Source organism: Alosa sapidissima, chromosome 13 (genome assembly GCF_018492685.1).
Source record: "Alosa sapidissima isolate fAloSap1 chromosome 13, fAloSap1.pri, whole genome shotgun sequence".
Classification (NCBI taxonomy): Eukaryota; Metazoa; Chordata; class Actinopteri; order Clupeiformes; family Clupeidae; genus Alosa; species Alosa sapidissima.
Window position 1 is genome coordinate 11773310 of NC_055969.1, and position 16951 is coordinate 11790260.

General features: G+C 42.0%; 1 protein-coding gene across 2 annotated transcripts; it reads left to right on the forward strand.

Annotated features, from left to right (window-relative positions):
* Positions 1-36: 36 nt before the first annotated feature.
* Positions 37-16396, forward strand: rbm18 (RNA binding motif protein 18). Of its 2 annotated transcripts, none has more exons than XM_042058640.1 (6): positions 37-172; positions 960-1073; positions 8227-8353; positions 10011-10097; positions 12140-12228; positions 15281-16396. In XM_042058640.1, the coding sequence occupies exons 2-6, from the start codon at positions 967-969 to the stop codon at positions 15441-15443; spliced, it is 573 nt and encodes a 190-aa protein (XP_041914574.1). In that variant the 5' UTR covers positions 37-172; positions 960-966; the 3' UTR covers positions 15444-16396. The 2 variants fall into 2 exon arrangements, with proteins under 2 accessions (XP_041914574.1, XP_041914575.1); XM_042058641.1 differs by having other exon boundaries at positions 10011-10091.
* Positions 16397-16951: the final 555 nt, after the last annotated feature.

Genomic DNA, 16951 nt, shown 5'->3' on the forward strand with positions numbered 1-16951 from the left:
GTTGATGTGCTTGCTATGCTAAAATAAAGATAGCAGCTGGAAACGAGTGAAATATTCGATCGGCAAGTTATTTTGAATGCCGTAATTATGTGTTAACGGCACAGTAGTATATCCAATCAGTCGGTTTGTCGCTGTTTGTTTTTCATCGGTAAACGACGTCCCACCACGGCCGGTAAGTTTGTATTTGCTTTCATCAAGCAAGCTAATGATAGTAACATTAACCCAATAAACAAACCTTAATCTAACCCTGTTGTATCCATTGGCTCCCTAACCAGCAGTAAAATATTGATAACCTCAACACAAATTTGTCCAAGTGACTTTGTAGCAGAAACATCATCCAAAATGATAGCTTTACGTTAGCGTGCTAGCTGGTGTGTGTGGCTACTGAGATAAAATAATGTTGCCTGACAGTATGGAAATGTGACTGTCACTTTGTTGCCAAGTTAACTTTGCTTAATTTCTAGGTGGGGCGGGGTTATCTAGTTGCTGGCGTCCTAGTGAAGTATACCAAACCTAGAAATTACTATGTTTAGTGCTTTGTTGTTATACTACATTATCAACAGAGCAGTAGGCTAGCCTTCATATTATAAGATTGAAAGAACTAGCTTATATTGATGGCTAAGTAAGATAGTGTGACCAGATTTTTATTTTTATTTTTATAAATATATATAAAGTGCATGTTTTTTTAGCATGTATATGTTGTGAGGTTGCTTGACAGAGCCCTTCCATGCAACACCTACAAACTATTGGACTATAGTGATACGGCCTGTAAAGCTCTAATAAAGTGTAAAGTTTGTTTGGCCAGGTAGAACCTTTTAGGTCATAGATTGCTTTTAGTAAGAAAAAGCCTTAGGTGTCCACTCCTGCCCACAGTGTTGCTGAATCACATGAAAACATCATATGGATTATGTAGAGTTAATTATGTGACAGTGTGAATTGGATTCTTCTACTTCCCCCAGGTGCCAGATGTCTGCATCAGCGGAGACACTGGAGAATGCCTCCATCCTGTCAGACAGTGCAGCACATGAGGGACACCGTCTGTGGATTGGAAATATCGACCCCAAAATCACAGAGTGAGTCTTGTTTGTCACAGCTAGCAGAGGTCCCCCCCCCAAAAAAAAGAACTTCCAATCTCTGTGTGTGCGTCCCTAACGCTACCAACCCCCTGCTGCTCCCCGGCAGTCAGGCATGTGGACCTGCCCGCATGATTGATGATGCATGCACGCCACTCGCCGGAGAATGAGCAGACGACTAGAGGGCGTGTGAAAGAGAGGCAGTCAGGCGTGGAGATCTGTTCTGCCGAATGGCTGCCGTCATTTCTCACTCACCTGGTCTGTTTACTCTTTCAACCTGTAACTGCAGTTGAAGGTAGAGAAGGGGGAGATCTGTTACTGTGTCTGTGTGTCTGTGACTGTGTGTGTGTGTGTGTGTGTGTGTGTGTGTGTGTGTATGGGGGGTTGGTAAAGAGAGAGAGCGAGAGAGAGAAATGGCACACGTTGATATTACCCTGTGTGGCTGGCGGTCTTCTGGAAAATGTACAGCTTGCCTGCACCGGCGTCTAGACAGGCGTTTCCTTCCCCTCTCTCTCTTTCTCTCTCTCTCTCTCTGCCTCTCTGTTTTCCTTTAAATAACCTGCTCGAACGAAAACAGCGGTGAATGCCCACAGGCTGGTGATTGGGAAGATTAATTAGTTCTTACGCTGGGAGTGTTTGTTGTAGCCAGCCCCCTCTTCAGAGTCAACCCCCCTCATCTCCACCCCTCCCCCCACACACACTCACACAAACACACACACACACACATTATGCATACACCGCCGTCCACACCATAACCCCTCTCCTCCTCATGCCGAGTTCCACACAGCACACACACTCTTGGTAATGAGGTCAGCATTCACCTACAGGCACCACATTTCTTTCTTTTCTTTTCTTGTCTTTTCCCCCCAAAAAATTCCAATTAAGTGAATAATTGAGAGCTGGTAATTGCTGCTGCACGAGGCAAAAATGCTTTTGTAATTTCTCCAGTGCGGTAAAAAAAACGTAGGGCTGGCCAGTGGGGAGATTGATGGTGCTGGAGAAGAGAATGGGATGGAGGTGAGAGTTAGTGCTGGCTTGTGAATTGACAGCAATGGATCATTGCTTTCTTCCAAGGAGCAAACCGCTGGAAACACCATATCCCTGGGGGGAGGGAGGGGGGGTGGCTGTCTTCAGATGTATGAAAATCTGCAGATTGTATTAAAACCGCGTGGACTTGCTGGTATGAATGTTACTCAGAAGTGTAATGAACACCGTCTAGTGTTATTCAGTTCTTTCAGAATTGAGCTTTTTCTCCTTGTGGATTAATTCATCCACCTTACTGATTAAGTTGTTTCTCCAGCTCTCTTTCATCACACTTGACTATTTCGGGCATCCTCTTCCATGCAAGATGTTCCGTCCAGTTTGTCAGCGTCTATGGCCAGTGTGTGCTATGTGTGTCATTGCATAGTGGAAAAGCATAGCACAGTGCACAGATACCTCCCAGAGTGAGTCATCCTTCCAAACTAATGACATTCTGTTCCCCCCTGTTCCAATACTGCCTTTCACTGGATCGAGCCGTCACAGAGCGAGTTTCTGCTCCGTTTCCAAACAGTGGTTTAAAAAAGGAAAGTCTCGCTGTGCCAATGGCAATATTCTAATGCTGTGCAGGTGTGGGCACCTGTTTCCAGCCATACCGACTCGTGTCAGTCAAGCTCTGGAAAGTTCACCTTCGAGCTGTTGACCATCCCTGTCAGTGACATCATCGTATCCAGGTGTGCCAGTGTACAACATCCCTGAAGTCAAGGTCAATGCATCTTTCCATGCTCTGTGTTTTGTTTTCTTTTTTTCTTTTTGTCAAAATATCTGTGTCTGTTGACACGCAAGTGTGAACAGCTTGTTAAATTTTTTTTTCTCTTTTTTTCCGTTCATCTTGAACTTGCTGACACCCTCAGGGAGACTCGAAACAATTAAATTGTCCCTCTTCCATGGCTGCGTTCCCACACACACACACGCACACACACACACACACACACACACACACGCACACACAGAGAGACTATGCACACTACAGCCTGGTGTGGCCTGGCCCAGCCCAACCCAGCCCTTACGAAATACGGGGAGAGGGTGCTGCTGCTGTCGTAATACAGGCTGACACGGTGACCTGTCCAGGCCCCCCTGAGGGCTATTCGGGGCCGGTGATGGATCTAGCATGTGCCGGCAGGTTGTTTGTGCTCAAGCTGGGGGGACGGAGCCACAACACAACATTGTGTGCTCACAACAGGCCCTGGAGGTGGAGGGAGGCGAGGAGGGATGGGAGGACACGTCCGGGGGAAAAGGTAGTGCTAGAAGGAAAGACCGAAGACATTTTTTGGACAGCTGCCCTCACTGACCCTCGTGCTGTGTGTGTCACTGTTGCATGCGTCTATGACTTGGCCGCATGCCGCTTGACTTGGCATACATGCCTGAATGCCATCTCACTTACTTAGAATATCCAATGAATTGCTGTAGTTTGGGGCGATCAGAGTTCGATACCTTGAAATCGATACCTGGTGAAAAACCTGTCTTGCAGAACATCTGCAGGTGGGCCGGTGGTACACGTGCTACCTGAGCGATATGTCTTTTCTTAGCCGTGAAACAAGCCTATATATTTACATGAAGCCAAAGAGATCATTCTTTTCTTGTTTTCAGACCCCCCCCCCCCCCCTTCCTCCTCCTCCTCCTGCCTGTAGCGGTCTTTATAGTCCCCTGGAGAAGTGCATTGTGGGGTCTGTTTAAAGCCAACAGTTGTCCTCTCTCTGTATCAGGCACTATCAATTCCTCAATCTGCTGCAGTTTCAGGAAGACCCCAGAGCCTGGGCCCAGAGAAAGGGTGGAGGCTGGGAAAGAGAGAACTGCTCCTGAGGAACAGGGACTCCAGGGAGAGGAGGGGAAGGCATTAATACTGCATTGAGAACCCCCAGTTCTAGCCTCGGGTCAAACCTTTTCCCGAATTAAAAATAACCCCCAACCGGTGCAAAACAATAAAGCAATGCCAGGCATCCCTGCAGCTTCTCTCTCTCTCTCTCTCTCTCTCTCTCTCTCTCTCTCTTATACACACACACTCACGGTCTGGGCCACAAGTCACTGTGATACAAACAAAAGGAATCTATGCTATTGTTAAGCCCTTTTCATTTTTTAGGAGTAGCCATAAAAGCATTGGGAAGATTTAGTCTCTCCTGAGGTGACTTAGTCAGTGGTTGTTGCCACTGGTATGGTAACCCTGAAATATTCCATTCACTTCAAATTTAAAAAGCTTTGGGGTCATTCCACGTCAGTTCAACCAGGGCCCACGCACTTAGGTCTCAAAAAATTCTGAAAAAATTACCAGGTGTACCTATGTTACCCAGGAGACACACTGTAAAATTACTCTTATGTAAGATCAATCAAATATGTCTTCCCACAAGGTGTTTGGGTGCTCTGAAAATGAGAACCAAAATTATTTTTTAGACTTGTAAAGTCTGCTGTTCAGACCCTGAAGGAATTTATTTTCTGTTCATTGTTTTTTGTGAGTGTGTTTCTACAAATATGTCTTCTGAAGGATTAAACAGAGCCCAGCCAAAAACTCCAATAAAATTTGTATTGGGGTTTGAGGGACAGCTATGGCCATGCAGGATTATCCAGACCAAACGTGACAATTTTGCTACATACTATTCCTATTTATGTACCACCATGCAAAATTTGAGCCTCCTACATGGTTTAGTTCTTGCGCTGTGGGCTTGTGAACTTTGACAAAAAAAAGAGGCTGGACAAAATCGACACCCCCCTCCCCCTGTCAAACTGGCTGTATCTTGGAAAGTATTGATCTTACATAAGAGTAATTTTACAGTGTGTCTCCTGGGTAACATAGGTATACCTGGTAATTTTTTCAGAATTTTTTGAGACCTAAGTGCGTGGGCCCTGGTTGAACTGACATGGAATGACCCTTTATTACACCCTGTGTGTGTGTGGCGGGGTTAGACTTGCCATTACTACGTTTATCCTGCTTGTACTTTTTGTTCAAGCATTTCATTCATGTGGTCATTGAAAAATATTTTAGCAGTACTGTGACCTTTGTCCAAATTAGCAGCAGCAGTGTTTCTAGAAAAAAAAAATTTGATTATGTAGTAACATATTTTGCATTGGCACTGCTGTGTCAAGCAAGCAGCATGGTGATTGCTTAGTATTACTTTAGAATTCTGTGGTTTTGTATCCAGAACACTGACAATTAGTTTTCTAAAACTGATAAAAGTCTTCTCTTTCTCAGATTGCAAATATACAATCTGATGGCACAGTGAGCAGAGCACTGAGAGGACTGAGCTCAGTTTTTTTTTTGTGAAAGTTAATGCAAAATTTGCATTGTGAGATCTGTGCCCTCCTTCTCAGACCTCTGATCTTGCACTGTTGTGGCACTGCAGCATTAGTAAAGCTCCAGAAATATTTTAGATGATTGCCCATTTTCAAAATGCAAAACAGATAACTCTACAAAATGTTCACAGTTCTCATTACCACATCAAGAAACGTCAAATAGACACCGTATTTCAGCAGGATTTTTAGAGGTTATTTATTTATTGATTTGGTTGGTTGTTTGTTTATTTATTTATTTGCCATTCATGAGCCCCACATATATACAGAGGTCTTAGTTTGTGTGTGTGTGTGTGTGTGTGTATGGAAACAAAACAACAGTAGAGTGTGAAGCAGAAGTCTTCAATCAGTTGGAAAACGGTTGCGCTGAAAATTAGCTAAAAAATAGCAAAACTGCAACTCATTATTAGTATTATTATTATTATTATTATTATTAATAATAATAATAATAATAAAATGCATGCTTGGAGCTTTGTTGTGTCATCTCTGGGGCTTAACATCAGACACATCTCAATTAATTTCTCTGATGTTTTCCTGCATATGACCAAGTGCGTTTGTGCAAACGATTTGTCAAACCCAAAGTATGACGCAAATCACTCGTTTCACTTGGGACTGTGCTACGGATGATCTGCTCTTAATGCTGTTGCATGTTATACTCAACTCCTCTAATGTCAAAGCAATGGGTGATTTGCCAGACGCTGTCAGTGCAAGGGAGTCACTATTTTTCTTGGCATTATGAAGATGAGTCGATGGCATGGCAGTTAAAGCTGCGTTTCTTAACCCGCCTGTGCCAAGCTTGTGAGTTATTAGTGCATTAGTGCCGTTTGAGCGGAGCTGAGGTGGACAAGCAGGAGCAGGGTTTGGACGGCTGCTGGAGCGCGGAGACAGGGCTCCGTCTTCCTACGCACCGGCTGCATGCAAGGCTGCTCGCGAATGCCGGCCGCGGACACGGGCCTCTGCAGCTCCATCTGCCGCTTCATGTTCAGGGGCTGTTCCCCCTTTCCGAGGCACGAGAGAAACGAGTGAAGGAAGGAGCGAGCGAGCGAGAGGTGGTGCATGTGAGAAGGGAGGAACAGAAACATTCTTTGCCATTGACCTCATCCCATTAAGTGCTGCAGATGCGTGAATCTTTTCTCTGTTGAATGAAAGACGTGACCGTGTGTAACATCCTAGAAGGCTATGAGGCTGTATTAAATGAATGTGCAGCCCCTGGTGAATGCATTATCAAGACTGATACAAGTTTCAGGATTTGTGCAAAACATGTAGTCATGTGGGCCTAACCACAGTGTAGGAATCTCATGGATATGTTCACAGGATGCTTATGTATATGTTCATTTTAGGTCCATGATATGTGTGCATATTAAAAAAGTTCAGTTTTAGAAACTTGGTAGAATAGCTGTCTAATGAGTCACTGATCATGGCATGGCTAAATGTTAAGTCCAATCACCAGCAGGGAGTTTATGATTCAAAGGAAAATAATTAGATTAACATTTGAAAGGGGAGACTGTTCTTGCAATCAGAATTCAATGCACCGTTTTGAGATTGGAGGGGGGGCTGCAGAATACACCAGACTTGTTTGCAAGATGCATGCTGCCTTTTAATGTTACAAAAGATTTATTGTGTTTTAATTTCAGTGGCAAAAGCCTACTGATATTGCAGATGCAGGTCCTAGAATTCTATTTTTTTTTTCTTTAGAGTGCAGGTAGGATAGACCTAACACAGTACTCATCTTTGCGCTAGCTTGTGTGATGTGTTCAGAATGGTTGAATATTCTTATGGTGAGGCAAGTAATGATTTCCCCTACCCAGACAGAAAAATGTCACCTATCTCTAACAGTATCACGACTCTCTCCTAGATGACAGGTTAGCTTTACACACCCACTTCTATGAAGTGTAGCTGCTGTTTCGCGGTGCTGTTGCACTCCACTGGGCACGGTCTGATAAATGCTATCCTTTTCTCCTGATACCCAAGCCCTTTGCAGCCCCAGTGATTACAGCCGAACACTCACAGTCCATAGTGGCCTTCCTTAGCGCTTAAACTAGTTCACGTTTGAGGGAAGGTGTTCCACGGTGAAATTATATGGTGTGTCTTTGAAACATGGATACTAATTCAAATGCAAAGTTGCTGAAGAGATCCGAACAGTGTGGCCGTGTGACAGGCTCCCGCTGTGTGCTTGAGAAACGTTTGACGTACATGCAGGCACGCAGTTGTCCCAGACATGTTTATGAACATAAACCCTCAAAAAAAAAAAACAGACCCATTTCTGGTTTCCACAGCTTTGACTGGTGGGTGAAAGGCGGCGCACACACGATTTCCCACGACTCCCATTGGCTGCTGATGGCTCTCGTTTGAACTGTGGAGGTGCTTATGCAGTTGTAAATGTTCTTTTCTTGAATTAAGCTCTGGGGGAAATTCTTGCTTCCTCTTTTTTATTTTCTCATTGTCCTTGTGCTGTATCCTCTGCATTGTGTGAATAAAAGATTTACTGCGTCTAAAAAGGTGTAAAGAGACCTGTCCTTCTAATTACCCGTCAGCTGACAGACCACCATGATAATGATATTATCAGACAATATGACCTCCAGGGAGCTTCCAGTTGGGATTTATATTTTGAAAGATTGCTCATGATCTCATTGTGTCTCAGATGTAAATTAAAACTTCCTCTCGTTGGCTCAAGATGGCTCTCATCTGGAACGCGGAAATGAAAACATGGATTTCACATGTTGAACACGATTGTTTAAATTTGTGAAGACTTTCTGCTAAGCAAAAGGAATTGCTTGTAAGACCTAGCACATGGCTCTGTCTTGTCTAATGAGGAGTGCTTGTTTCTGTGCAGGTACCACCTGGTGAAGCTGTTGGAGAAGTTTGGCAAAGTGAAGCAGTTTGATTTCCTCTTCCACAAGTCGGGGCCCATGGAGGGCCAGCCTCGGGGTTACTGCTTCGTCAACTTTCACACAAAAGAGGCAAGCTGCTACATTACACTGTGTAATACTGTATTTCCCAACAATTGTCACCGCAGTACCGTATTTCCCAACAACTACCACTGCAGTAGAATATTTGCCAACAATTTTCTATTGTGATTTAGAGTTGTTATCAACGGGTCATCTGTTAAACTGATAAATGTTGAATGTGTTTGATAAGTGGACATTGAAGATGAAGAAAACGCAAGTAGGAGATGAGGTCCGGTCATTATTTGCGGTCAGCTTTGAATATATTTCTTGGAAGATAATAGAAATGGGCTGAAAAGACTAGTACCAGGTCTCATAGAATTGTTACTCTTGCCATAAATGTGTTCATGTGACACTTATATGTAGCCTATTTACAGTATGTGTCCATATGTACTACATTCAGTTAAGAACAAAATTATTCATACCCCTGGCATATATTGATTTAATGTTGATTTTCTCTTGACCAATATGTTTGTTCTGGAAAATGACACTGACACATGCCAAAAGGTTGTAAGACAATGTGGGAGAAACATGGAATAAAAAAAAAGCAGCGTTTTTTTTTTTTTTTTAAACCCTTTTTAAACATTTTATGAAAAATGGCATGTCCAAAATTATTCATACCCTTTTCAAATAATCAATGGAAACATCTTTATTTGCATTCACAGCTCTCAAAATGGTTCTTATAATACCTACCAAGCCTCTCCATGTCTCCATAATGATTTTAAGCAGCAATCCGGATTTGAGGCAGGAACGATTATTTGCCATCACTCTGGCCTTGTGCTCACTTTTTTGACGGATTGAAGTCTTGCCTTGTTTGGCTGTATGTTTTGGATCATTGTGTGGTTTAATGGTCCGATGCCACCTATTGGAGCAGGTCTCTCAGCAGACTGCCTGATATTTTCCTCCAAAAATCTTTAATGTAGCCCCTTGTTCTAGTGTTACCAATTACTTTGAGAAGGTCACCAGGTCCCATTATCTGAAAAACACCCAAAACTAATACATAGCTATTCTAGTTGAAATTTTCACCCCATCCCTAAATGGACCACTTAGTCATCATGGATGCTGATCATGATCACTCTTCTCCAAACATGCACAACCCAGCTTAACCTTTATAAGGGCACACCTGGACAAAGAATTTAGCTTTCGCTGGATTTTTTTGACCCAGGGATATGGTCTGGGATTGGCATAAAAAAGAAGCATTAAACCCCAATGATGCCATGTCCACTTCAAGTGTGGGGGTGAGAAGATTATTATTTTGGGATGTACAACCAGTGGGACCTGGTGACCTTCTCAAAGTAAATGGAATAATTTTGGTCATGCCATTTTTCCTAAACATATTAAAAAAGATGAAAATGCTTTTTTTTTTCTTGATTCCATGAGATTCTACCACAACCTTTAGCCATGTGGCAGTATACCTTTCAGTCAGAACAAACATATTGGTCAAGAGAAAAATCAACATTAAATCAATATTTGCCAGGAGTATGAATAATTTTGTTCTTAACTGTATATACACATACAAGTATTAACATTGTGTGTGAGTGTGTATCTATCTATATGCTAACATGCTTTCAAGCAATATATCACATAATACGTATGATTCCAAGCAATGCTGTGTGATGGTGGTGGGGGCCTGAAGTGTTGAGGTGACCTTTGCCCTTTTGCTCCGCTACAGGAGGCTGAGCGCGCCATTCAGTGTCTCAATGGGAAGCTGGCTCTTTCCAAGAAGCTTGTTGTGCGTTGGGCCCACGCACAGGTAAAGGTAAATATCACGCAACATCAAGGACACATCAAACTGCTTGATCTCAGGGTTTTGCTTTTGCGTCATTACCAAGCCAGTGCAAGTGTGTTCTTGTTTAAGTGCAGAACCATTGCAAATCCATACAGCGGTCACATACAGCTAATGACTGATATTATGACTTTTGGCTTGTAACTTGTGTTAATGGGTTGTATGTAGTAAATTATTTTTAATTTCACTACTCCGCATAAAAGCAATACGCAAATCTGTTATTCTAGTTTTATGGATGAATGTCTAAGTGCCGTGTTAACAAACCTGCTGTCGTCATACAAAGAGAAACCACTGAAAGTTTTGTTTTGTTATCGTTTCTGTAAAAAATGAAGGACTTATCACATCACACTTTCATTGGTTACTGGACCAATTTGTTTACTTAATCTGGAGGCGGCCCCTTGAAATTATTGGGATTTTTTTCCCTCATGTTTATTTTGCTTGGAATTCCCCTTAAAACAGTAAGTCAAACCTCTTTCCACCTACCGCCTCCACCACACCCCCCACCCCACCCCACCCTCCTCTCTCAGTGTGAAGCTCTAGTGTATACGTAAGGGGAGGGGTGGAGAGTAGGGTTGGAGTGGAGCTAGAGTATGACAGTAGCTGCAGGATGGTGCTTGCATGGGAGGTGAGACTGCGGCGACCCTGGCCCCCTAACAATAGGCAGCTGCCGTTTGCGAGCGAGGAAATCCTGTATGGGCCCGAATCACGCCCTCTCCTCTGCGCCCTCTCTCCCCGTCTGAGGGGAAAGGGACAGCCAGGCCTCAGGTCAAGGTTAACAGTGCAGACTTGTTGACAACAACAAGCTGCAGCCGAGTTCGAGGCCCACACGTGGACAGTGAATGAACACCTATAGTGTCCGCAGCCAAGACTGGGTGGTCAGTTCTGTGGGTGTTACGTTACACTGTTATGAACGTTTTGTTTTGTAAATGTTTTGTAGCATATATTCCCATGTGTATTGTTTTTTATTTGTTTTGTTTTTTTGCACTGTTAAGAAAAGCTAAGCATCTGAAACTGAGAATACTAACTGCCAGTGCACTCTTGCATAGCAGTCAAATGATACTGATAACTATCTAGACTCTCATTATCTTTCATTACAAACTATTTAACTGCCTCTTTCAGTACATGTTTAATGTTAGTGTCAGTGAGGGAGATCCCCATGGAAAGGAAACTATGAAATGACACGTGCCTGACACGTCTTGGCCATTCTTTACACTGAATGGCACTGTAGATAGGGTTGAATGGGGCTTCACATTGGGACATAGAAGCCTGGAGGTGGTCTCGCAATTGCAATGGCATAGAGTGTTATTTTAAGAATGAATTGAATGGCATGTTGGGGTATGAGGTGCAATCAGGCAGCTCCTCATACAAAAGCTATCCAGTTATGTAAAAAAAAAAAAATGAACAGATTCGCTGCTTTGTAGTAGAACTCTAAAATAACCCCTTTCTGAGAGTGGGGATAATGTCACTGTCTATGAACATGCTTGTTTGGGGTATCTCTTGTGGTGTGAGTTGAGAGGGCACCCTAGCCGTCTCCACACAGGCACCTCTGAGCAGCAGAACTGAGTTGTTCCTTCTTCTGTTTTCCACAGGTTCTCAGGACAGGCTGGCGGTGTCATTGCCCTGTTGGGAGGACTGGAGCATGTCAGTGGGGCCAGTTTTAAAGAGAGCTCCATTTATTGTGCTCTTCAGCCTTTTCCCACAGTGCCTCTATTCTGGCCCTGCGTCTGTAAGATGGCTGGATGAAAAACAACCAACCAGACAAAAAAAAAAATGAAACACAAAGCTCCATTCCTCCCTCCTGGTCTCTGTGACCATTTAACTGGTCAGCCACAGAGTTATGGGAGGAAGTTCGAGTTCATTGCTTTTTTACAGTTGTGTGCCCATGTGACTGTCACCTTCAGGTTGTGCCTCACGTGTGTCTATGTTTCCCCTCTTTCTTCTTCTCTCCATTTCTTTTTATTTTGTTTTTTGGTTTGTTTGTTTGTTTGTTTGTTTGTATGGCTTTTTGTTTTCAGAGGTTTGAGCCCTTCAGAGGAGATAAAAACATGCCGGCGAGCCTGGAGCCATCGTGTAGCGTTCCTGAGGAGGTGTCCACCAACCTGAGGTTTGTCATCCCATCCGCTTACACCATCATTAGTGTATATTTCACAAGCATCCGCTTTTTACAGTACTTATGTCACTGACCCGATAAAAGGGACACGCTCACGTTACTTGTGGCCCCTGAGATTTTTGTCCAGGCATGGCCTCAAGCTTTATGAGCCTGTACAGTACCTGTGAGTACCCAGCTCTCAGTGTGTAAGGGTACCGGGAACCATTAAATATTTTATTGTTAATTAAAATAATTTCTGATAAGAAATCTATAATTTAGACAATTAGGATAAACCAGAGCTAGACATTTGTGCTCTTTTTCTCTAATTCAACCGTCACATTGTATTTCCCTTCCACACCCAGGCAGGGTTAAGAGTGACTTCAATATACTAATTCACATACAATTTCCCATTCAATTTGGCTGTAGTTGTCATGTTAAGCAGAATGTTCCCTTTTATTTTTCACCAATATTGGATAATCTCAAAATCATGGACATGGGGTGAAAAAAATAAAACATTTATAATTCACATTTGATTTTTCAATTGCACTCTCCTGTTATTTCGCTCTATTTTAAGAGTGGTAATGGCAGACATGGTTGACAAATTTGACACTATGTTGAAATCGGTAAGAGCTGTATTAAAGAGACTGAAAGATTTAGCCTAAACGAATTGTAATTAGTTGAGGATATGGTGTCAGGCCCCTCCAATTACCATAGCTGCACGTTCCATATTATAAATAAACCACAGATGTGTTAACTGCGTAAATATCCTACAGTTCCTCAAGAGAGCATCAGGTTGTTAGTCAGATCAAATTGGGAAAGGTATCCAATTCAGCCTTTTTGTTTCCCTGCCAAGAACAGTGGTATTGTCTTACTTTGTTACGCTTAAATAGGAGAGTATTTCTGATCTTTTCTTGGCACTGGGTCTGACTGTATGATTATTTTTTTTCTCTCTTGGGATGGTGGTATCCAGAACTGTTATATTGATATGAAGCACATATTGTGCCCAGAAGTGGTATTACATGCAGACGTCACCTGAGGGCGGATTCGTTGTTAGCGAGGGGTGTGGTGGAACAGCAGTAGCAGCACTGCCCAAGAAACGTTTGGCACAGGTTTGATACCCGCTTGATACCCAAATGTTGTGACTCCCTGTCACTTTATTTTTAAAGCGTTAAATCCCACTTTTGAATCTTTGAGACATTAAACATGGGCACTGAATGTGGGTTTAAGACATATTGCCGGTAACATTTTATCACTTCTATCCAGTAGGACATGGCATTAATATCCTATGTCCTCTTAATCAGTTCAAATATGAATCACCTGTGACTACTCTGGTATATTAGTGCCTTGACAGGCTGAATAATGTGATTGGGTCAGACCTGTTAACAGCGATCTAAACAAGAGTTTTGTGTTTACAATTAATCCTTACAACTTAAATTTGTAAAGGCATATGATAAATTGGTGAAGCTTACACTTTTTTTCAGCTTCCTATACTGACCAGTTGCAAATCAAAACCTACACTAGCCTCTTTTATAACAATGCATGTCAGTACCATATTGACACGGCACAGTAAGTATACACACATTATGGTAGATATTATCTGCATTTGTAAAATAATCTGCCAGAAAAGACATGTGAAGGCCAACGTTTTCTTCAGTCCATATCCATAGCAAATGGGCTGAGACTGGCATTTTAAGACCCACCCTAAGTGAAGACTGATTAGTTAATGAACCGCTCACGAACATCTTCAGTACTTCAGCCCTCTTTGCAATATGGTTTTCTGGAAACCTGCCCCAACACATCTGTTTGATAGGTATTTTCTTTGATGAGTAATTTATTGCTAGTTTCAAATAGAGATTTTGTCAAGTGCTTCTTATTAACACTGTGACTGCAATTGACAATAGTACTTGCTATAACCTATCAGTAGGTTAAAACTGACGCCAATATGAACGCTTGGCTGACACAAGCCAGTTATCCCTGTGCTAGTATTTAGCAATTGCAGAGTTGGTCTTTGTGCATTGTGCCAATTGAAAAGAAAAATGAATATGATTCATGTGGGATGGTTCAATACAAATGTTGCTGGGATGAGAAGGGAAATAGATGGGATGGTCCGATACCACTATACAACAAATTGAACTGTTGGCTGGGTAGAGAAAGGAAAGAGGTTTTCTTTGATTATTCAAACTCACACATTGCAGGCTGAATATAGTTGACATATTTAGCTTGGGAAACCTGTGTCCAAATTTAGTTATCTTAGTAAAAGGAGTAAAAAAGAACAGTCTGTTATTAACCATCACCACATCAGTACCGTAATCATATGAAAGCCCATCTGTTTAGTCTGTGAACACTTAATAACATTGAAATTTACAAAGGTCATTCATGTCTCTTATTTATCCAGGTTGGTAGCCTTCGGTTTCTTGGTTCTGGGTCTGTAGATCTATTCACCCTGAAATTGACTGGAATAATATTAAAAAGTCTCCAGTTAATTTGGATCAAATCTGCTGGATCAAATCTTAAATCCTCCATGCTTATACGACATCCCAAATGAACGCCCTAATCTTTCACAAGTAACGCTAAAAAAAAAAACCTGATGGAAGGAGGGAATAGCTTTACATCATGTCTTATTGGGAAATATGAGTGGGTAACCACTGACCACAGCATCGGACTAACATGAGCGGATTACTACATGCAGCCAGTCATATAGTCAGCAGTTAGCAAGCACAGTGCTCGAAGTGCTTGTGTTGAGGCAGAGACAGGCCATCTACTGTAAAATAGAAACAAGCCTTTCAGGTGAAGCTGCAGCGCCATTGTCATGGTTTTGCTGTAATGAAAAATAAAGAACAAAGTGAGCTCTTACAAACACCACTATGTGACTCAGGAATGAATGACATATTTTTTGATCAATTTTTTTTTATTATATTATCTTGGGAAGTCATTGAAAGCAGTAATCAAACTTAGGAAACTACTAGAGGTATTTATGAGAATGTTTTTTAAACATTGTGTTACCATTTTGTTTGGTATTTACAGCATTGTGCATTAATTTTAACAAACTAAATGTAATCTTTTAAAGCTTGAATGCAAAGATCCGAGCCATCGAGGCCAAGCTTCAGATGATGGATGAGAACCCCGATGAAGAGTATGCAGGACCCTCCCCGTACCTCTATAACAAGCCTCCTGAGAACAATAAACGGCACCAACCCTACAACAAACCTCACCGCAAATTCAAGAGATGACCCAACTCCACAATGCACACACACATACACACACAGCTCTTCCCAACCTGCTACTGATAGGACGACTACCCCTTCACTCTCTCTCTCTCTCACACACACACACACACTCAACACTCACACACTGAAACAGTACCACTGTATTCCACAATGCTGAGATGTTTTCAATTCAGACTGTAGTCTAAGTAGCCTAGTAGCGGAAAGGTCTTGAGCTCTTTTACATCCTGTGATCTTTATAAGAGGAGGAGGCTGTGCTGTGTATTTCTGTCCTGCTGTAAATATGTGTGTTCTTAACCGAGGTAGCATACATGTGTTCTTTTTGTTCAATTTAAAGAGTTAGGTTGGGGTTTGAATTAAATGATTTTAAATGCATATATCTCTTGTAGCTCTGTTATGTTTATCTAAGGGTGTTTTTGTAATGTATGCTCATTTTTAAGCAATGTATTTATGTTAAGCATACATGTATACACTCAAGTACATCCTTGTTTTATCCAGATGTGGTGCATAGCCTTCTTTTAATGTTTGCCTTAATACGATTACATTTGAATTGTGAATTAATGACTCGACAGTAATTACTTTAATTATGTTGCTCAATATGGATATGGCTAACTTTCAAGTATTAGCAGTACTGTGCACAATTTCTCCAGACAACTTAGTCTACTTACAGGGCACATAGTTGGTTCTATCCGGATTTGAAATCGAAACACCTTTCCTCCGTCAAAACTCACCTGCTGGATTTAAGGGCTTAAACACAATCTAGTCCGTTTGAAGATTGTTGATGGCGTTGCCACTCTTCGATAAGGGTCTGCAATGCTTGTAACCACAATTTAGTTTTTTGCTTCTGTTTTTTTCCTGGAAAATTGTCACCTTCACTTTTTATAGGAACATCAATTTTTCGTTATGTCAAATGCCATTATAGGCTATAATAATGATAATAAAATAAAATTCAGACGATCTTTCGTATACTTGTTTTTTCATTTTTCCTATTTAAGAAGAAAACCGGGAGGTGGCACGCCGTTTGTGCCATAAGATATTTAGTGCAGAGAATGTCGCTTTCGGAGGTTTTTGCAGTGCAAGGTCCTGTAGTGTGTGGTTTACTAATGTGACGCTGATGGAAGCTCCACCCAGTACAGGTTCATGGACTCTTATGCCACCTCGATATTAGAATCATCGAGTCGATAGCCTACCTGTTTGAGTATGGTCTGTAGGCCTTCTCAGTTTTGGATCACCACCTAAAAATGATAGAATGAGAGAAAATGCTGCTCTGACCATCAGGACTAATAACCTAAAGCTCCATGGGATAATAGCCTACCAGCCGCTCTCGGCTGTACAACTGCGGTGATTTTAACATTAAATCAACCACCAATTTGTCGATTCGGTCATCTTCAGGAACCTTCCTCAGACACTGAATATTTTAGCTTCAAAATGAATTTTCATGAGTCTCATTTATGGGCTGTCAACCGTGAAGTATGACTACACTTGTCTAATGTCCATGTATCCTACCACAATAA

What these genes read in the sequence shown, in the direction of transcription:
- rbm18 (XM_042058640.1), top strand. Translation starts at nt 967, where the DNA reads ATGTCTGCATCAGCGGAGACACTGGAGAATGCCTCCATCCTGTCAGAC. An exon ending in TCAACTTTCACACAAAAGAG is followed by an intron (nt 8,354 to 10,010) that starts GCAAGCTGCTAC and finishes GCTCCGCTACAG; the next exon opens with GAGGCTGAGCGCGCCATTCA. An exon ending in GGGCCCACGCACAGGTAAAG is followed by an intron (nt 10,098 to 12,139) that starts GTAAATATCACG and finishes TTTTGTTTTCAG; the next exon opens with AGGTTTGAGCCCTTCAGAGG.